Raw genomic sequence first — 23,004 nt, forward strand, 5'->3', positions numbered from 1 at the left:
ATTAAACTACAAATCAACTCATTAATAAGTCATCAGCTTGCTATCAATCAATGATTTCTTCCTAGAGCTAAGACGTTTTAGAATTTTTACAAGATTTTAAAGCCATTTTTATAGTACTTTTTATATATTTAAGATTTTATTTATATCATAATTAAGAAGTTAGTTTCGTACGTAAATGTTTTGTATTTTAAGTTATATTAAAATTATATTACAAATATATGATTATATGGCGTTGATGAAATCTAATACAAATAACAATGTTGCTCAATCCAAATATGCTTACTTGGGTTCAAGAAAGTTCTATACACCACATTTTCATTCTATTTTCATCTCACTAGCTATCATGAGGTGGTATTACCCATCAATCTTTTTTAAAAAATAAAAAATAAAATTAATAAAATAAAAAATAAGATAAGAGTGTAGTATATATGTAGTGTTACTCGCAGCTTAACGAGCTTTGTTATTTGCCCTTTCAATAATTGCACCACTCAATTTTATAAGCCATGTTACACTCAGGTCTAACTCGAGAATGGGTCTCGATAAGGCCATTTGATAATTTTCAATTTTTTATTTATTTTTTTTATACTTTTAAATATTTAAAAAAAATCACAATATCATTAAAAAATATTTTCTTAATAAAAAAAAAAAAAACATTATCGGTGACTTCAGCTTTATTCAAACTTTATTATTCCTCGGCTCCTTTTGAATGCATGGCTTCTTGATTATCACTTGCCGAGAAAAAGAAAAGTACGGGAAAAGACAAAGGTTTTTTCTTTACATTTTCCCCTCTTCCTAAGGTTTATGAATCATGTTCGTCGTTTGATGATTCTTTTGCTTTGTAAAGGCATTTAAGATAACCACTAGCTAGTGTGCTTGTACTCACATTCCCAAGTTGCTTCTCCTTTCACGTTTCTTTCCTTCCTGCACAAGAAATCCCCTTTCCTTTCTCTCCAACATCTTGCTTTTGTGAGTTTTAAAGTTGACTGTGAAACGGGTTTTTTGATATCATCATTGATATTGCATGCAGATGAGAAGAAAAGGAATAGGAATAGTGAAAATGACGAAGGGCGACGGTTCAGAGAAGATGAGAGGAGTTCCTACAGACCATGGCTTCACCGATATTGTGCTTTCTTGGTCCCTTGAAGATATTGAAAACGAAAACCTTTACAAGGACCAGGTTTGCTTTAATCCATACATTTCTGTTTAGTTATTATAATCTCAGGGCAGCTTTGGAATGATTTCTAGCATTTAACACTCGGTGAAGTATGGATGAAGAATCTGATGCTTTCGAAAAGTAAAAAAGTAGAAAATTAAAATTAAAATTTATTACATGATCTAGTCGTGAAAGGTGTGCTAATGCAGTTTAGTGATATATTGTTTGACCCTTCATTTGAGTTATATCTGGTTTTGCACTAATTTGCCGAGGGCTGTGCAACTTCGGATTAGTTGGTACTTTGTTCTCGGATACCAGTGCCAATAAAATACCGATAAAAAAAAAAAAAATTAAGTGCTATTTAGTACTTTTGTCATGAGACAAATATCTTATATACATGTGTTACTGCATATACCCACAAATTTGTGAACCGAAAACATTCGGTTTGATCTCGGGGTTTATAAATTTTGGATCGGATCGAATTTTTAAATATATTTTAAAAATATTTTTAATAATTTAATATATCATTTTTATATAATAATTATATACGTTAAGATAAATGATCTGTACAAGCTTCAAATATACAAGCCCTACACAAGCTCTTGTAAAAAAGTAGACCACACATTAAAAAGTGTAAAAAAAACTATTCTTTATTATTGGGACCCACTTTTTTACAAAATGCTTGTATAAAATTTGTCTATTTGTGACTTGTATCTAGCACTACTCATTATAATAAATCGTAAATCATGTGATAATTTATGTCATTATATGACCCACATTTTTTTACAAAAGTCTTGTATAAGATTTGTCTATTTGGGGATTATATCTAGCATTACTCGTTATAATAAATCGTAAATCATGTGATAATTTATGTCTTTATATGATCCACTTTTTTACAAAAGACTTGTATGAGATTTGTCTATTTGAGACTTGTATCTAGCATTACTCATAAGTTAATGATGTAATTATCATCTAATTTATTATCATTGACCATATAAAATATAAAATAATATATGCTATCAATTAATAATAAATCGTAAATCATGTGATAATTTATGACATTATATTTAAATAGTTAATACATCATACATTCATATATACTCTAATATTTACACTTGAATAAAATAATTAGGTATTTTTTTTTAAATATCTAAGTTGCAAGCAAGCATGAATAATTTATGTATAATGAAATTATTTGATATTCATTAACCATATATAAAATGTATGATATTATTCATAATTATGCATACTAAAGAGTAAAGTCTAAGTTAATAAGTAGTAACTATCAACATCATAAATATAATTATAGTAAAATATCTTTTTAATGAGTTAGTTACATAATCTACATTAACAATTCACTTAATTTTAATTTAATAATTTAAATAAATTTTTTTTATTAATTTATTTGAAAAAAGAAAAAAAAATTGAGCCAGACCAAATAGACTGATTGGACCGATAGCTACCAGTCTGGTCCGATCCCTATGAATGTCCGGTCCAGGGGTGACGCACTATTTTGGTCCTTTATTTTCCTCAGACCAAACTGATTTACTCCCCTTATTCACAATCATAAAACTACCCAAATTAGATTGTCTTTGAAGCCTACATCTACTGTTAGAGTGCGATATTAAAGAAGTTCAATGTTACAGGATGGAGTAGAAATGAGATCAAGCAACATCCATACCCAGAATCTCAATACACCTAAATCCATGCCCTCTCATTAAAGATAATCTTTCTCAAAGAGAAACTTATTTATATGCTGTAAATTCCTATTCCTTATTGGATAAGTTACACCAAATTAGTTCATGCAAATTGCTAAGAAACCGTGAATGCTCAGAGAACTTTGTTAGAAAAACTTAATCATGTGAGTTCAGCCCCTTTCATTCTATCGTAAATTCTATCTATACACGGAGTCTAACTGATTCATAATATTCAACATCTATACATTGTAGGATAATTTGTACAGCTAATATAAACAGTCCTAAATTGTATAAATTCCTAAAATTGTATACGGTAACATCCCCCTCAAATTGATTCTAATAAGTCAACCAGCAACAATTTGCCAACAAGAAATTGACGCTGCTATCGATTCATAGCTTTGGTGAAGACATCAACCACTTGGAGATTAGAAGAGATGTGAGGAAGAGATATCACCTGGCTTTCCAAGGTGTCTTGAATAGAATGACAATCAACCTCAATATGCTTGGTGCGTTTATGGAAAACAGGATTGGTGGCAATCTGAATAGCACTTGTGTTATCAGTATGAAGAGGGGTAGAAGTAGTCTTTAGAAACCCAAGCTTCTCAAGAAGACCACGTAGCCATACAATTTCAGAACAAGTAGTCGACATAGCACGATACTTGGCCTCAATAGAGGATTTAGAAACACAATCTTGTTTCTTACATCTCCAAGAAATTAAGGCATCACCTAAAAACATACACTAACCCGTACTAGATCGACGTGTATCCAGACACCCAGCCCAATCAACATCACTATAGGCAACGAGTTGAAGAGAGGAGCCGGTAGGAAAGAACAACCCACAAGTAGGTGAACCTCAAAGATAGCGGATGATGCGTCGAACTGTAGCAAGATGGAGATGCCGAGGAGAAGACATAAACTGATTGACCTGATGAACAACATAGGAGATATCAGGTTGAGTAGTGGTCAAGTAAATAAGACTCCCAACCAAGTGCAGATAGAGAGTAGGATCATCCAGAAGGTCCCCTTCATCTTTCCTGTATTTGACATTTACCTCCATAAGAGTATCAACAGAAGAAGTGTCCTACAAACCAGTTAAAGTAATAAGATCTTGAATATACTTATGCTGGTTCATGAAAATACCATTGGCCCGATGATGAACTTCCAATCCTAAAAAGTATGTAAGCTAACCAAGATTTTTCATATGGAAAGTTGCATGTAACAATTGCTAAAGCTTAGTAATCAAACCACAATCAGTGCCAGTAATGATAATATCATCCACATAAACTAAGAGAATGACTATTCCCGACGCAGACGTGTGGAAGAAGAGAGAAGAATCATATTGACTTTGTGTAAAATTGAAGGAAATAAGTGTACTGCGAAACTTCTCAAACCAAGCCCGGGGCGCTTGCTTGAGCCCATACAGAGAACACCTTAGCTTACAGACATCATGAGGAGAAAAAGTAGTAATACCAGAGGGAAGCTTCATGTAAATCTCTTACTGAAGATCACCATGAAGAAAGACATTCTTCACATCCATTTGATGCAGTTGCAACGACTGTGAAGCGACAATAGTTAAGATGATTCGAACCGTGATCATTTTGGCTACAGGAGAAAATGTCTCCTCATAATCAACCCCATATTCCTGCTTGTTACCCAGAGCTATGACGCGAGCTTTGTACCGGTCCAAAGAGCCATCAGAATGAAGTCTTACAGAGAAAACTCATTTACTCCTAATAGGTTTGACTGTAGGAGGATAAGGAACAATATCCCAAGTGTGATTATCCTCAAGTGCTTGAAGTTCTGCTTACATTGCATTTTACCAACACTCATATTTCATGACCTGTTTGTAGCAAGAGGGAATGGAAATAGTGGATAAAGTAGTGACAAGAGAGACAAGAGAGAAGAAACCATACCAATCAGGGGGTCGAGAAGGACGAGTAGACCGACGAAGAGTGGTGGAAGCAAGAGCAGGATCAGGTGCTGGGTCAAGATCGGAAGGGGGTACAAAGGAAGTGGAACCAGACTCATGTCGACTACATCTTTCATACACAAAACTAGGTTTGAACCTTTCCACAATTATTGAAGAATCAGAAAAACTAGGCATAAGAGATAAAAATGCAGATGACAGTTCAGCATGAGATGGAAAGAAATATTGATTTTCAAGGAAAATCACATTCCTAGAAACCTGTATACGATGAGCATGAGGATCATAACAAACATAACCCTTTTGAGGAATAGCATAACCAAGAAAAACACACTTAACAGACTGAGCAGCAAGTTTATGTCGTTCATGAGCAAGGAGATGCACAAAACAAACACAACCAATTGTACGAAGATCATAATATAAAGGAGAATGACTAAATAACTTAAAGAAAGGAGAAACATGATTTAACGTAGGAAAGGGTAAGCGATTGATCAAATGAACTGAAGTAGAAAGTGCTTCACACAAAAAACGAGTAGGAACATATGATTGAAGTAAAAGAGTTCTTACCATATCAAGAAGGTGACGATTTTTCCTCTCAGCAACACTGTTTTGTTGTGGTGTTGAAGGACAAGAACATTGAGAGATGATCCCTTTGCTTTGAAGAAAGTCCTGAAATTTATTAGATATGTATTTACCGCCAGAATCAGAGCGCAAGACCTTGATGCTTGCAGAGAATTGAGTCTCAAGAAATGCAAGAAAGTGCTTAAAGACTGAAAAAACTTCGACCTTAGCCCAGAGGAAGTAAATCCAAGTAAAGCGACTAAAATCATCAATGAAAGTAACAAAGTACTTGTAATGCGCATGAGAAATAACAGGTGCAATCCCCCAAACATCACTATGAATAATATCGAAACATTGTGAGGCACGAGATGCATGATGAGGAAAAGATAGAACTTTACTTTTGCCAAGTTTGCATGATGTGCAATCAAAAGAAAGATCAAGAGAAGAACATGTTTTGTTTCCCAATAATCTAGAATTAAACAAAATACGAAATACATAAGAGTTTGGGTGGTCTAGATGTCTACGCCACATCTTATTTCTAGAACCAACAACATTACATGTAAAGGAAAGTAAAGGAAAACTAAGAATAATAGTGGAAGGAGAAACGTGAAGAGGAAAGAGTCGTCCCACTTTAGGCTTCACGATCATCTTCCCTGACACTTGATCCTGCACAACACAACCAGAACGAGAGAAATGGACATTACAATTATTATCAACTAATTGACCAACATAAATAAGATTTGTGGAGAGGTCAGGAGACACAAAAACATCAGTTAAGGAAGAGGAAAGATCGCTAACAACACTGTTAGGCAGAGAATTGCAATCAACGGTGTTAATTTTCAGATTTCCATCATAATTTCTGACATTAGAAAGAGGAACAACAATATTGGTCATATGGTTAGAGGCTCTAGAGTCAAAATACCATGGCTTAGAAGAAACTTTATGATTACCTGAGAGCCCAAAAGTAGAAAAAACAGAAATGATCATCTGTTATACTATTTCAAGAGTGAATGTGCTCGGGTTTGCTAAGGCTGTAGGAGTAGGAATAGGAACAACCGGCGATGTAGCAGACAATGCAATAGAACTAGAGGCACCAGTGGAGGCATGATAAGCAGTACCCTGCTTCCTTTCAGGTAGAATGGGACAAGCAGAAATGATATGACCCTGTTTTTTGCAGTAGTTACAAAACTTCTTGGAGAAATCTTGGTCAATATGACTAAAAGCTTTACAACTAAAGCACTGGATAACACGCATGTATCTACCCTTATTCCTCCCCTATGCTGCATAAGCCACAGAAACATGTGCACTAACATTAGCCCGATGTTCCATGGCAGCCTGAGTTACAATACGCTGCTCCTCATGAAGAAGTTCACTCAAACAAGCATCCAGAGATGGTACAGGATGACGATTCATCAGATTAGAACGTGTAGTTTCAAAATCAGAACGGAGCTTCATCAAGAATTGATCTCTCTTGCTTATTTCATGCATTGCTTGAACAATAGAGAGAGCTGCAGCGAGAACATTAGCATAAACAATATTTGAATAATCAGTCCAAAGATTTTGAAAACTAGAAAAATATTCCTCAATAGAGAGACTTCTTTATGTGAAATTAGCCATCTCATACTCCAACTGAAAACGTTGAGCCGTGTTGTCTTGATTGTAAATCTTATTTAGATAATTTCACATGGTAGCAGCAGTTTTATAGGGCCTCATATTGAGAACAACGTAAGGCTCAACTGAGCTAAAGATCCGAGTCATAACCTGAACATCCTTGATTTTTCATTTAGACAAAAGCTCGACATCTCGAGGTGTGGGAGCACTCCCATCAATATGACTTCGCAATTCTTTTTCTTTGATAAATAATTTAAATTGAAACTTTCAAGCAGAATAATTTTTTCAAGTAAACTGAATATAAAATGAGTCTACTTTATGGTATGTCATGATGCAGCGGAAAAAAAATAATCACACGAAAAAAATTGCTGCACTGAAATAAGGGAGTGCTGATAACCCTCCAAACCCGAGAATGATAACAGAGATGTCGAAAGATGTAACTCACCAAAATCGCCGAAAAGTGAAACACAAACCAGAAAAATAAGCCGAAATACAGAGGGCACCGAGGAAAAAAAATAGAACTCACAAAAAAAAGCAACAGACTTGGCCGAGCAGCACAAAAAACTCCCAGTTGCTGCGCCGAAAAGAACCAAAAAGCAAAAGAAACCGACAATAATTCCCAGTGGCTGCGCCGAGCAGCACAAAAAACTCCAAAATCCAACTCAGACAGCGCCAAAATCGCAAGAAACACTCGGATGGCGCCGAAAATTCACAAGAAAGCCTCAGAAGGTGCCGAAAGTGACCAGAAAGATGGCAGCGAGAATCATACGAAAGGCCAACCCGAGAAAGGAAAAAAAAAAAAAAAAACGTAGATGGCAGGAAAACTATGAACCTGCTCTTGATACCATGTCAACTTGCTAAGAAACCGAGAATGCTCAGAGAACTTTGTTGGAAAAACTTAACCCTGTGAGTTCAGCCCCTTTCATTCTATCGTAAATTCCATCTATACATGGAAGTATATGCTATACATGGAGTCTAACTGATTCCTAATATTCAACATCTATACATGGTAAGATAATCTGTACAGCTAATATTAACAGAGTCCTAAATTGTATAAATTCCTAAAATTGTATACGGTAACAGTTCATTCTCTTACTCTAGTTCTCATATACAAGGAAAGTCAATTTAGAGATGAATTTAAATAGGAATTTGAGTCAAGGTTCAACAGCTTGGATTCCGCCAAGCGTAACACCATAGAATCTCCAAGGGCGTCTCCTCCATAGTTGAACCTGAGCAGAGGAATTGATTTAGTCGACATATCTGCCAATACCCTATGTTAGCAAAGTAGTTGATCGATATTGATAATCAATCAGAATTTTCTTGGAAAATATAGTCGAATTGGATTATTGGGATGAGCTTTTTGACGTCCAAGAAGTTTGTTTGGCACTCTATTTTGATTGAATTCTTGTTTCATAATTACAGGTGGAAAAGATTCCACAATCCTTTGAATCAGTTGGCCAGTATTTTGGGTCATATGTTTACCCCTTACTGGAAGAAACTCGTGCACAACTTCATTCGAGTATGAAGACTATTTCAAGAGCCCCTTTTGCTAAAGTAATTGCATTTTCTGAATCTAAGGCATATGGAACAAAATTGTATGACGTTGAGGTTGATGAATGGAGAAACAAACTCACTGTTCGTGGCCAGGAGCCTTACAAGACATTGCCCGGAGATGTATTTGTTTTAGCAGATGCCAAACCCGAGGATGTTTCTGATTTGCAAAGAATAGGAAGGCAATGGGCTTTTGTAGCTGTCACCAAAATTCCAGAGGATGTGCATGAGGATGATAGCCCATCAACCAGATTTAAAGCCAAAGCACTGGCACTGGAAGACATTGAAGTTGACGCTAGAAACCACAAATCTTGGTTTGTGATTTTCTTGATAAATGCAATCCCTAACAAGAGAATATGGAAAGCATTGCACATGCGGGGAAATCTACAGATTATCCAGAAAGTTTTGTGCACTAATTCTTTGGTAAGTAATTTTGGCATACATCCGGACGTAACATGGAAATCTCCAATTATTATGAAGTGGACATTCAGTGAAAGTGGACTTAACAAATGTACAGCATGGATCAGCACTGTTTTTATAATCCGAGACAAAATGTTTTACTTTTGAAGTATTATAAATAGAAAAACTTGATACCACAACTTTTTACGATTGCTGTCCCCTAAAGCTGTTGGGAAAGTATGGTTTGAGTTTTTACGATGGGAGTTTGATATTAAATGGGGAGTTTTCCTGAAAGTTAAACTGATAGAAAATGGTGAGTTTAATATGTTAATCATTATTTATAATGCCTTACTTACCGAATTCTAGTATTTCCTTGCTTTTGGTTTTCTGAATTTATTTGTCTTACTGAGAATTGATGTTGATTCTTGGTTCAATTATTTTCCCTCTCTGATGTTGCAAAACAGATTGAGGAAGATTGTGATTTCTGCTCTGCAGAGAGTGATGGCAGCTGGCATGAGAAATTTGGGACCTGTATAAATTCTAAACTGAATGAACCCCAAACCCAGACATTTCTGGCATGTCTTCGAAAGATGCATTGCAGCCACAAGACGGAAGTGGAACTTATATGGGGCCCGCCCGGTACAGGGAAAACAAAAATCATTAGTAATCTGCTCTTATCCTTTTTTAGAATGGGATATAGAACTCTTACCTGTGCCCCAACAGAAGTTGCAATTACAGAAGTGGCCTCCAGCATAACAGAGTTGGTGAAAGAATCGCTTGAAACTGACGGTTCGTTTTGCTCATTGGGAGATATTCTTTTGTTTGGGAATAAGGAGCGACTCAAACTTGGTTCAGGCATTGAAGAGATATATTTAGATCATCGGGTCCAAAGGCTTACAGAGTGCTTGGGACATTGGACTGGTTGGAGGCATTGTTTTGATTCAATGATTGATCTTCTTGAGGATTGTGTTTCTCAGTATCACATGTTCTTGGAAAATGAATCGAAAATAGAGAGAGAAAAGAGCAAAGAAAAAGAGATCAAAGAGGAAAGTAGGGAGGAAACTGATGCTAGCAACGAAAAGTACAAGTCATTTCTTGATTTTGTGAGAAAAAGATTTGTTTCTATTTCAACACCACTCAAAAATTGTTTTCTAGTCTTCTGTACACATTTACCCAAAAGTTACACTCAAAGCAATTTCCAAAACATGATTTCTCTAATTGGCCTACTTGAGTCTTTTGAAACCTTATTGTTTCAAGATAGTGTGGAGTCTGAAGTGCTGGAGGAGCTTTTTTCTTGTTTAGAAGTAGTTGGAGATACTTTGCAGCCACTTATGGATATACCCTTCCAGTTGCAAGCAAGGAGAAGAGAATGCCTTTCTGTTCTAAAAACTCTTCAGGGTTCATTTAATGAACTTGAGCTTCCAATGGGTATGAGCAAAGAATCAGTAATGGATTTTTGTCTTCAAGCGGCTTCCTTACTTTTATGCACTGCCTCAAGTTCTTACAAACTGCATTCGGTGGCAATGAAACCACTGAGCATTCTGGTTATTGATGAAGCTGCACAATTAAAGGAGTGTGAGTCAGCCATACCCCTTCAACTTCCAGGTTTAAGGCATGCTATTCTGGTTGGGGATGAGTGCCAATTACCAGCAATGGTTGAAAGCAATGTGTGTTAATCCTATTTGGTTGTCTTACTTACTGCTCCCTTTGTTGGAATTTGACTTTCCCCTTTTTTTTTTTTTTTTTTTTTTTTTTCTCTTGCTTAATGTCATTTTAAAATCTACTTGTAGATTTCTAGCGAAGCTGGTTTTGGGAGGAGTCTATTTGAGAGAATGATCTTAATGGGTCACTCGAAGCATCTTCTTAATATACAGTATCGAATGCATCCGTCTATAAGTTCTTTCCCAAATTTGAAATTTTATTGCAACCGGATCTTAGATGCTCCGAATGTTAAAAGAAAAGGCTATGAAAAGCACTACCTTCCAGGTCGAATGTTTGGTACTTATTCTTTTATAAATATAGTAGATGGAAGAGAAGAACAAGGTGATGTTGGGTATGGTTGGAGAAACCTGGTTGAAGTTGCTGTTGTCATGAAAATATTGCACAATTTATACAAAGGTAACTACATTTGAAGTCTAGTGTTCTTTTGACCATATCAAGATATTCTTTGTGTGACATACCAGTTTTAGTTTTAGGGTTTATAAGTAAATTTTTCTAGTAAATTTATATTTTTAGAATTTATATTTTTATGATTATAGTTTTATCAGAATTTATATGTACTTTATCTTTATATTTTCTATTATAGTTGCGATTTATGATTTGTTAGAGTTTTGTTTTAATAAGGATTTCTAAAGTGTATCAGATTATGTACTACGGTTTTGTTTTGAAATTTAAAATTTAAATTTTTCTTCTAGTCACCGAACCTCATCACATTGTTAGCCTCTGTTTGAAAACTTCAAACCACCCAACCCGTGTGTTTCTCTCGGTGATTTTGTTTGTTTTGCTAGCGTCCTAGTGGGACACCAACTCTAGTGCCGTGTATTCCTCTACTCATGCACGTCTATGCTCTTCTAGGGTTTCTCTAATTCTCTATCATCTACCATTATAAAACGTGCTTACCTGTGCATGAGAAGACAAACTTGTGAGTTGCGAAAAACCCCTGTTGCCGAACCAGTGCCGTCGCCCCTTCTCCTCGGTGGCCACCTCAAGAGGCGCCGAACCTTTCCTCGACGACACAGAAGCCGCCGACCCATAACCCCCCGCCGACCCACTCCCTTCCGGTAAGGCCTCGGCCGCCACAGCTCTCTCTCTCTCTCTCTCTCTCTTAGTTTCGGTTTAGTAATTCCTCTCTCTAAACTCTCTCTCTCTTTCTCTCACTCGGCGCCGACCACCATAGGAGCCCTCAGTCGCGCCGCCGGTCACTCCTAGCCACCAGCGCCGCCATCGCCTCAGCTCCTCTCCCTCGGTGAGTTCCTCCATCGCAGACCCTCTCTCTATCTCAAACTCTCTGTGTTTTTGGTTGCCATGCACTCGGGTTCTTGAAGAACCCGTGGGTTTCTTTTGATGGGCCTTGGGCCTTAGGCCCGTATGGGGTTGGGATGGGCTTATTTCCTGTTTGGGCTCATGTTGTGTAGTATTATTATTATGGGCCAGAGTTTTTAACCCTTTTTACAGACTATAATAATGTTTAATTGAATATGATCTTATTTTATTTCAATAATTATTTTAGTGAAATTTATTGAGTTTAATATTACTAGTTGAGTTATTAAATAAATGTAGTTAATTAAAGGTTCATTTTTTTTATAAAAATGTTGAGAGAATTAGAAATATGTTTTTTTTAAAGAATAATGTTAAGTCTAATATTTGAATTAAATTTCCTTTGTCAATTTAGTAAAATTTTAATAAAATTTCTATGTTAAGAATTTAGTGGAATTGGTTAAGTTTCTTATAAGATTTAATAATTATGTTGAGAAATGAAACTTAGTTTAAGAATTTAAGTTTTTGTGAATTATTTTAAAATAGCTCGAGTATTTCTACTAAATTATAAATTAGTATTTTAAGTAATTTAAATACTATGAATTATTGATTTTAGTGTTAAACAAATATTGGTTTGACTATATTTTAGAATTTTGAATTTAGTTAAGTAAGATATTAGCATTTATTTATTTCCAAACAATTTAGTGATAGTTATTTATTGAATATAGGTCTCAAGTTACGAAGTATTATTCAAGAAGACACGCATCGAAGTAAGTAAATTTGATCATAAATTAGGATCATCACAGTTAGCTTATATGTATGTATTATCCAAGCCAGTTCATTGATAGCCACTATTTATGAACCGCTCATGTCATATGCAAGCATGTCATCTAGCATAGCATACGACCATGTCATTCCGCATCATGTTTAAATTCAGAATTTATGATTATGTATGTAGTATGTCATGCATCTCATGTGTATAAGACACGTAAGCCATCTTAAATTCAAGTGTAAGATAATATCAGATCAGTTAATAAGATAGTCATTCAGATGCATGGTACCAATGCAGTTCAGTTCAGGGTGGTGTGCAAGCCATGAACTCAGTCGTGGTCCACCATAGTATGCTAGAATACTATCAGCAGTTCCCCTTGCTGCAGCGGGATGTGGGGCTGGTGCACAACCTTGCACACAGGGTTAAGTGTGTTGGCCAGTCAGATAAATCAGTTAAATTAGTCAGATCAGTCAGTTAATTCAGTTAAAACAGTCATACATAGCATAAGCATCAGCATGAACAGTCATGAATTTTTTTTTTTAAGCTCAGCATGAAAGTTGTTATGAAAATCTTATGTTTATTACGTTTACGTTGTGATAGATTTCTTACTGAGTCATCGACTCATTTTAGTTTGTTCTCATGTTTTTTTTAACCACCCAGGTGAAGATGATGATTACGAGCAGGCAGGCCAGGAGTAGAAGGAGCATTTATTTTTTTTTAGTTCAGACTTTCTAAAATAAACATGTTTTTTTTTATGACATGAATTTATTTCAGTTTATTTCATTTAATGTTTTGGAAGACAGTTTTATTAGACATTTTTCCGCATAATAAAAGTTCAGTTTTTTTTTTTAAATTATGAAATTATGGGATCTATTACTGGATTACTCTTATGGAAAATACGTGGCACTCCTAGCCTACGGGAAGGGGGTGTTACACTTTTGGTATCAGAGACAGGTTGATTCTGTAGACTTTTCAAAAAAAAAAAAAAAAAAAATTTGTAAATTTTTAGTTAAAGTTCCTAGGATGCTCCTAGCCTGCTCGCGAGTAATCCAGGTTTGTTTACGGTTGAACACATTATAGTTTTTACTAATTAGAACCATCAGTGTAGGATTGTTTCATTGTCATTATTTTTTTTACGTTCTTATCAAATACTAGATAATTGTTATTATGACATCTTAACGTAGATCATGGCCCCCGGCACTAGAAATCACCCAAACCGAGAGGGATCCTCTGGATCTAATCAGAATGATACTCCGGACCCTCTTGTTGCTGCTGCTACCCAATTCTTCCAGTCAATGGTTAGCGGCCAATTTATGGCGCCTAGAGCTCCACAGGCCGGTTGTACCTTGGAGCAATTTTCCCGCCAGCATCCCCCTACTTTCGATGGCAGACTGAATTCCTTGGATGCGGAAAGCTGGATTGAGCGTTTGGAGCAGATTTTCGAAGCGCTCTACTGCACGGATGATCAGAAGGTGAAATATGCCACTTACCATTTGACTGACATGGCAAACAAGTGGTGGAAGTCGACTCGAGTTTTAGTGCAGCTGGAATTAGGGGAAGCAGTCCCCATTATAAATCATGTAATAATTTATATCATTATATGTAAATAGTTACTGCATCATACATTCATACATACTCTAATATTTACACACAATTAACAATTAGGTAAGTTCTTTTAAATACCTAAATTGAAAGTAAGCATGAATAATCTATGTACAATGAAATTATTTGATATTTATTAACCATATATAAAATGTATGACATTATTAATAATTATGCATACTAAAGAGTAAAGTCTAAGTTAGTAAGTAGTAACTATAAACATCATAAATATAATTGTAGTAAAATATTTTTTTAATAAGTTAGTTACATAATCTACATTAATAATTCACTTAATTTTAATTTAGTAATTTAAATAAATTTTTTTATTAATTTATTTGAAAAAAAAAGAAAAAAAGAAAAAATAATTGGGTTGGAATAAACAGACCGACCAGACTGATAGCTAACAATTCGGTTTGGTCTGTATGGATGTTCGGTCTGGTTCGGTTTGGGGAAAATGATGGACTGAAAATTTTGATCTTTCACTGAAATTACCTAAATGTCTTTGTTTTGTAATACAACATTCTACCAATTCACTCAACTAATTGATTAGTCGTCAATCATGCAATTATATAATAAAAAAACATTACCATAGAATAAATCAATTACATAACGCCAAAATTGGTAATCAAAGGAAACCTTTTAAAGAACTCTTTAAAGGTAAAAAAATATTATGGGGTAGCCAAATTCAGAAAAATCAATTTTATTATTTGAAAATCAATTACAAACAAGTTTCAAACGACCTGTTTTTCTTTACCGCAGTAGCAGCCAAAACCTCTGATGATCTTCAAATATTGGCTTTTCTCTTAGAATTCCAATGGCTGAATCACGATCACTCTATCTCAATCTTGGATTAACGATCACACTCTTTGAGAGAAACAATATGAAAATTCTACAAGGAATTTTCTCACCAAAATATGCACTGGAAAGCATTCTAAAACTATCCGGAACTAAATCTCTATTGATTCGAACTAGTATGACTGTTTAAATAGATTTCTAGAAGTAGTTTCCAAGTCATAGTGAAACTTTGATGATGGTTTGCTGGTGCCTGATACTTATCTTCTTTGTATTAGCAATTTCACATTCAAACTCTTCTCTATATAAGATTTATCTCTTGAAACTCGACTTCTACACTTTTTACTTATCTAAAACACTTCATAACAACCTCAGATCAAAACAATTTTAGATAAACTCAAATTATTTTACATTCATCCAAAATATAAATCCCAATATAAGATGAAGTCTATCATCTTAGTCACCTAGTCATATCCAAACTTATCATCTTAGTCACCTAGTCCTAGTCAAACTCTTGCATCTACAATATCCCCCTTTGACAAATTGGTTACAAAATCAATTTTAATGAATGTAATATAGACCTGTAAAAACACAACCGGCAGACCAAGAAACCAAGTAGAAATTTCAAGCAAATAATCAAGAATAAAAGATACTGACATAAAACAGTGACTAAGATTAGTACTATAAATATTCACAAGATTTAAAATCTAATTCAAAGTTTATGCATATTCTAGTCCAGCATCAAAATTATGTCCAGCAAAAATAAACTTGAAATCAACCATCAAGTAAAAGTTTCTAAAGTAATTTTTGCAAACCAGAACTAAAGGTTGGTTTGATTACACAAAATTAAACTATCTCATCTCATCTCATATAATCATTACAACTTTTTCAAACTTCCATACAAAATATAATAAATAATTCAACATTTTCAAATCCAAAACAAAAATATTATTTTATTCAAATTTCAACAAAACATCTCATCTCATCTTAATTGTGTAGCCAAACAAGGCCTAAGTCTTAGATTTCGTCATTGCGCATAACACACGCATGACATGGCCACTAGTCATCTCATCTAATCATTACAAATTTTTTAAATTTTTACACAAAATAAAATAAACAATTTAATATTTTCAAATTCTAAAATAAAAATAATATTAAAAAAAATATATTTTTTAACAATATTTTATTAACTTTCCCAAGCGTCAACAGCTTGGATACCGCCAAGCGTAACACCATAGAATCTCCAAGGCCGTCTCCTCCATAGTTGAACCTGAGCAGAGGAATTGATTTAGTCGATATATCTGGCGAATACCCTATGTTAGCAAAGTAGTTGATCGATATTGATAATCAATCAGAATTTTCTTGGAAAATATAGTCGAATTGGATTATTTTAATTATGGGATGTAGCTAACCTGTGGGCAATTTCGACTTTTTCGTTTTTGAATGAAAGCACAATTATCCTTATACATGTGAGTGGAAGTAGCATATGTTGGAACTCAAATGTGCATCCTAGATACTTTTTTTTCTCATCAAATCCTTCCTTTTTGATAATTTTTTCTCTCAAACCTTAGCTTCAGCTTGTACAAACGATTCCGTTAAATGAGTGTAGTTATGTCTTCCAAACAAGGTAAGAGTTGATGAATCTGCTACAAATACAGGCTGTTTCACCTTATCTTCTCCTATTTGCATTTTCCGGGCAGACTAATTTATTGGGATGAGCTTTTTGACCTCCAAGAAGTTTTTGTTTGGCACTCTATTTTGATTGAATTCTTGTTTCATAATTACAGGTGGAAAAGATTCCACAATCCTTTGAATCAGTTGGCCAGTATTTTGGGTCATATAAACAGCCCTTACTGGAAGAAACTCGTGCACAACTTCATTCGAGTATGGAGATTATTTCAAGAGCCCCTTTTGCTGAAGTAATTGCATTTTCTGAATCCAAGGCATATGGAAAAAAATTGTATGACGTTGAGGTTGATGAATGGAGAAACAAACTGACTGTTCGTGGCCAGGAGCCTTACAAGACATTGCCCGGAGATGTATTTGTTTTAGCAGATGCAAAACCCGAGGATGTTTCTGATTTACAAAGAATAGGAAGGCAATGGACTTTTGTAGCTGTCACCGAAATTCCAGAGGATGTGCATGGGGATGATAGCCCATCAACCAGATTTAAAGTCAAAGCATTGAAAGACATTGAAGTTGACGATGGGAACCATAAATCTTGGTTTGTGATTTTCTTGATACATACAATCCCTAACAAGAGAATATGGAAAGCATTGCACATGCCGGGAAATCTACAGATTATCAAGAAAGTTTTGTGCACTAATTCTTTGGTACGTAATTTCGGGATGAATTTTGTAGATATAATAATTCTGACGTAACATGGAAATCTCCAATTATTATGAAGTGGACATTCAGTGAAAGTGGACGTACTAATCTGAGACAAAATGTTTTACTTTTGAAGTATTATAAATAAGAAAAACTTAGGTGGAAAGTAGAGGGGATTTTGATACGATGTTAAATGTGGAGTTTTCCTGAAAGTTAAACTGACAGAAATTGGTGAGTTTAATATGTTAATCATTATTTATAATGCCTCACTTACTGAATAAATTCTAGTTTTTCCTATTCATCTGCTATTGTAAAAGGTATTCTTTTGGTTTTCTGAATTTTATTTGTCTTACTGAGAATTGCTGTTGATTCTTGGTTTGATTATTTTCCCTCTCTGATGTTGCAAAACAGATTGAGGAAGATTGTGATCTCTGCTCTGCAGAGAGTGATGGCAGCCTCGAGACGGAAATGGAACTTATAAAATATAAACTGAATGAACCCCAAACCCAGGCATTTATGGCATGTCTTCGTAAGATGCATTGCAGCCACAAGACGGAAGTGGAACTTATATGGGGCCCGCCCGGTACAGGGAAAACAAAAATCATTAGCACTCTGCTCTTATCGTTTTTTAGAATGGGATATAGAACTCTTACCTGTGCCCCAACAAATGTTGCAATTACAGGAGTGGCCTCTGGCATAACGGAGTTGGTGAGTGAAACTGATGGTTCGTTTTGCTCATTGGGAGATATTCTTTTGTTTGGAAATAAGGAGCGACTCAAACTTGGTTCAGACATTGAAGAGGTATATTTAGATTATCGGGTCCAAAGGCTTACAGAGTGCTTGGGACATCGGACTGGTTGGAGGCATTGTTTTGATTCAATGATTGATCTTCTTGAGGATTGTGTTTCCCAGTTTGAATCGATAAGAGAGAGAGAAAAGAGCAAAGAAAAAGAGATCAAAGAGTATGCAGGGAGGAAACTGATGCTAGCAACGAAACGTACAAGTCATTTCTTGATTTTTTGAGAAAAAGATTCGTTTCTATTTCATCACCACTCAAAAATTGTTGTCGAGTCTTCCGTAGACATTTACCCAAAAGTTACACTCAAAGCAATTTCCAAAACATGATTTCTCTAATTGGCCTACTTGAGTCTTTTGAAACCTTATTGGTTCAAGATAGTGTGGATTCTGAAGTACTGGAGGAGCGTTTTCCTCGTTTAAAAGTAGTTGGAGATACTTTGCAGCCACTTATGGATATACCCTTCCGGTTGCAAGCAAGGGGAAGAGAATGCCTCTCTGTTCTAAAAACTCTTCAGGGTTCATTTAATGAACTTGAGCTTCTAATGGGTAGGAACAAAGAATCAATAAAGGATTTTTGTCTTCAAGCGGCTTCCTTACTTTTATGCACTGCTTCAAGTTCTTACAAACTGCATTCGGTGAAAATGAAACCACTGAGCATTCTGGTTATTGATGAAGCTGCACAATTAAAGGAGTGTGAGTCAGCCATACCCCTTCAACTTCCAGGTTTAAGGCATTCTATTCTGGTTGGGGATGAGTGCCAATTACCAGCAATGGTTGAAAGCAATGTGTGTAAATCCTATTTGGTTGTCTTACTTGCTGCTCCCTTTGTTGGAATTTGACTTTCCCTTTTTTTTTTTTTCTCTTGCCTAATGTGATTTTAAAATCTACTTATAGATTTCTAGCGAAGCTGGTTTTGGGAGGAGTCTATTTGAGAGAATGAGCTCACTCGGTCACTCGAAGCATCTTCTTAATATACAGTATCGAATGCATCCGTCTGTAAGTTCTTTCCCAAATTTGAATTTTTATTGCAACCGGATCTTAGATGCTCCGAATGTTAAAGGAGAAGGCTATGAAAAGCACTACCTTCCAGGTCGAATGTTTGGTACTTATTCTTTTATAAATATAGTAGATGGAATAGAAGAACAAGGTGATGTTGGGTATGGTTGGAGAAACCTGGTCGAAGTTGCTGTTGTCATGAAAATATTGCACAAGTTATACAAAGGTAACTACATTTGAAGTCTAGTGTTCTTTTGACCACATCATGATATTCTTTGATTCTGACATCTAGTCTAATCAGTTTCTATTCAGCTTCTGGGGTTATTTCACATTTGGCTTTAGCTTTTATAGAGAAAGATGTCTAATCCTATAGGGTTATATTTGTAGATGCAACACATTTAAGTCATTGTTAAAACTACTGTAAAATGTATGTTTCTGTAATTAAGATAAGATAAACTAGTCTTATCCTTCCATGTGGTCTTACTTTCTAAAACTCTTGATAATGGAACTTCTTCCGTAAGATAAGATAAACTGGTAGTTAAACGTCCTGGTTTCAACCTATAATTAACTTCAGTTTTTAATATATATTTTTTCTTTGTTTTTGGATTTTGCTTTGAGAAAAGCTTGGGTTGGTTCAGGACAGAAGCTCAGTATTGGTGTAATATCTCCTTATGCTGCTCAAGTAGTTGCAATTCAGAACAGACTTAGAGGGAAGTATGTTAATACTGATGGGTTCACAGTGAAGGTGAAGTCAGTTGATGGGTTCCAGGGTGGGGAGGAGGACATAATAATAATATCAACTGTGAGATCTAATAGGAATGCATCAATTGGGTTCTTATCGGATCGTCAGAGAACGAATGTTGCTCTTACCAGGGCGAGGTAATATACTGTAAACTCTTCTGGAAAGTTTACTTTTGTTTCCATATTAACATGTATGGTGAAAATATCAGTTTCCCCGTAATGCCTTTCAGGCAGTGTCTTTGGATCTTGGGAAATGAAGCTACACTTGGTAATAGTCACTCTATCTGGGAAGACTTGGTCGTTGATGCTAAGAAACGTCAGTGTTTCTTTAATGCTGATGAAGACAAGGATTCACAAAGCACTTTTAAGGTGAGTTTGGATCGACTCATTTTAATTTATCTTAATTTATTATTATAATTTTTTTAAATTTTAATACAAAATATAATAAATAATTCAAATTTTTTAAATTTTAAAATAATAATAATATTAAAAAATAATATTTTAATAATATTTTATCATCTAAATTCAACTTAACCCAACTCAATTCAACATGTAAACACAGCCTAGATGTGAAGAGAGAGTTTGGGAAATGTACAGATGACTTTCTTAATCGCTGCAAAGAGAAATGTTTTGAGGGGTTTGTATGCTCTTTTGCATTTTAGAAAATCTTTAAAGATATTGCTAAATTTGCAAGAATAACATTGTTATATATTGACTTTTTGAAGCGATTTAACTTTTTTTGGTTATTTTTGCTTAGGGAGATGGGTTGGTACATGAGCTGGACAGTGAAGGCGAGGCTAAGGGAGGCGGCAGCAGTGTTGATAAGGGTAAGTCAAATGTTTCAGAAGTTGCTGCGGTGTCTGGAGCCCACAGCCAAAGCAGCAAGGAAACACAAAACAAGGGGAAGGGTAACAAGAAGTCTAAGAAGAAGAATAGGGGTAAAGGAAGCCGGAAGAAATAAATAGCTGTACATGAGTTGGAAGGTTTGATGACCTTATGCTTTCAGAAACGTTATTCTAATGTGCTAGAATACATCATTGAAAGAGCTACCTAATACATATCTCAATGTAAAATAAGACTAAGGGCTGGAATTAACTGCTTATTAGTTTTGGTGTTCAACTAGATATAAATCATTCTACCCAAATGTCCTTCACCTTCCAAGAGATGATCTGTGATGTTGTAGGTCAGATCACTAACAAGTAACATTTTCTCCTCTCAAGATACAAGGAAAAGACAGTCCAGCCACTCATTTCTCCTCTGAGAGGAATGCTTTAACCGACAACTATATTCGTGTGTCGCCAATCAACAATAGCTTGAATCTCCTTATTCGTGCCGGTTAGCACTCGGTGGATTACACAACTGGGTAAATCAGTGGCACCCAAATGCTCTTCTTCAACTTTAACATCCTCGTCACCTTCCTTCTCTTCACTTTCTTTAGCTATGTCAATCACCCTCAGTTCTTTTTTAAAAACAAAAGCCAATTTTTTTATCTCTTGTGGGACAAATAACAGCAAAGTGCCCAAACCCCTTGCACTTGTAAAACTGGGGCCTTCACCCATAACCTTGGCCTTGCCTTTTTGGTCTCCCACCACAAAATTCCTGGATTGGCTACTCGGTAATGGGGGCTTCTGGAATGAAGATGTTGGCAAACGTTCTTGCCTAGGATCCTTCGAAGCCACTTGCCTCCAACTTGAGGATCCCAGCTGTTTCTCAACATGCAGCGCTAGTTGGTATGCTTCGTCGACATTAATCAGTCGTGGGGTCAACATTTCCTTACGCACTTCACTTCGTAACCCAGTGTGATACTGGGCTAAAGTTTGCTGATCATTTTCCACAATCTTACTACGGACAGTCAGCTCGTGAAATCGGTCCATATATTGATCGATAATTAACGATCCTTGCCTCAATTGCAACATCTATTCGAAAATCATTTGCTCGTAATCAATAGGCAAGTATTTTTCCTTCAGTCGTTCCTTCATCTCTTCCCAATTAGAGATTGGTGCACGACGAGTACGATGCAATTGCTCTTCTACACTCTGTTGTGAAATGTTATGCAAAACACACACACCAATGATGGAAAATAAAATAAAAGCAATCACAATCAAACTCACGACGCACAATATACGTGATTCGGTGAATTGCCTACATTCGTAGAGCTGCAAAAATCTTATTAACCAGAGGAGATTATAATCACTCAATCTCAACTCACACTCTTTATGGCTTTTTACTCTCTTACACAATATGCACTCACTAAACAATTGTCATCTCTCAAAATATGCTTGAGGCCATCCAAGACATGTCAAAATATGACATATATATAGCACACAGCGTAGAAACCCTAATTTGGCAAAACTGCATACTTAGCTTGAGCGGCATGTCGAGCAAACAACCAAATGAACATTAGCTCGAGCGGGGTGTCGAATGAGACTCGAGCAAACACTAAGGTTTGCATCTCACTCGAGCGGAGTGTCGAGCAGGACTTGAGGGAACTCTCGGACTTGAGCTTCGTTTGAGCAGTATGTCGATTAATGTCGAGCGAACTTTGGCTCAAGCCAAATGTCGAGCCAACTTTCAGCAAACACATTTTTCAACTCCAAAATTAGTCTCCACATATACCCTAATAATCTCCCACTTGGAGACTGGGTCTCCACATGCCAGCCAATGTTTCCAGCCAAGCCCTATCATCTCTACAGCTCACAGCTCCTGTCTTCAAGTTAGAAGACGCACTGAAGTCAAGCCCGACTTCAGTCTTCCACGTACATTGCCTTTAGTCAGCACATCCACTAGGCAACTCACAACTCCCACTGCATTAGGAGTATCCGGTCTCGAGCCGATCTTGGCAACTTTAGCCAACTTTCTCAGGCTTTCATGAGGAACAACAAAGCTAACTCCCTTTGACTTCCTCACATGTTTCACGCGATCAAGCCTGCCTTTTTGCACTCTTGTATTTCCCTGCACATCACTAGACCCTGATGTTAAATACAAAGAGTTATATCTCTTACCATGCGCTAGGACCAACGCACCCTTAGTGATCTTCCAAACTCCTCCAAAGAACGCTACTGTAAAACCACTATCATCAAGTTGTCCCACAGAGATCAGGTTT

The 23,004-nt window shown here is 35.8% G+C and overlaps 1 protein-coding gene across 1 annotated transcript; it reads left to right on the top strand.

Moving 5' to 3' along the window:
• Positions 1-688: 688 nt before the first annotated feature.
• On the top strand, positions 689-20,959 carry LOC121255731. Its single transcript, XM_041156220.1, has 8 exons — positions 689-765; positions 1,028-1,177; positions 8,369-8,920; positions 9,361-10,563; positions 10,687-11,014; positions 19,784-20,039; positions 20,132-20,271; positions 20,677-20,959. Exons 2-8 carry the CDS (start codon positions 1,028-1,030, stop codon positions 20,688-20,690), a joined length of 2,643 nt encoding a protein of 880 aa, XP_041012154.1. The 5' UTR covers positions 689-765; the 3' UTR covers positions 20,691-20,959.
• The last annotated feature ends 2,045 nt before the right edge of the window (positions 20,960-23,004 follow it).

This window comes from Juglans microcarpa x Juglans regia, chromosome 3D, assembly GCF_004785595.1.
Source record: "Juglans microcarpa x Juglans regia isolate MS1-56 chromosome 3D, Jm3101_v1.0, whole genome shotgun sequence".
NCBI lineage: Eukaryota > Viridiplantae > Streptophyta > Magnoliopsida > Fagales > Juglandaceae > Juglans > Juglans microcarpa x Juglans regia.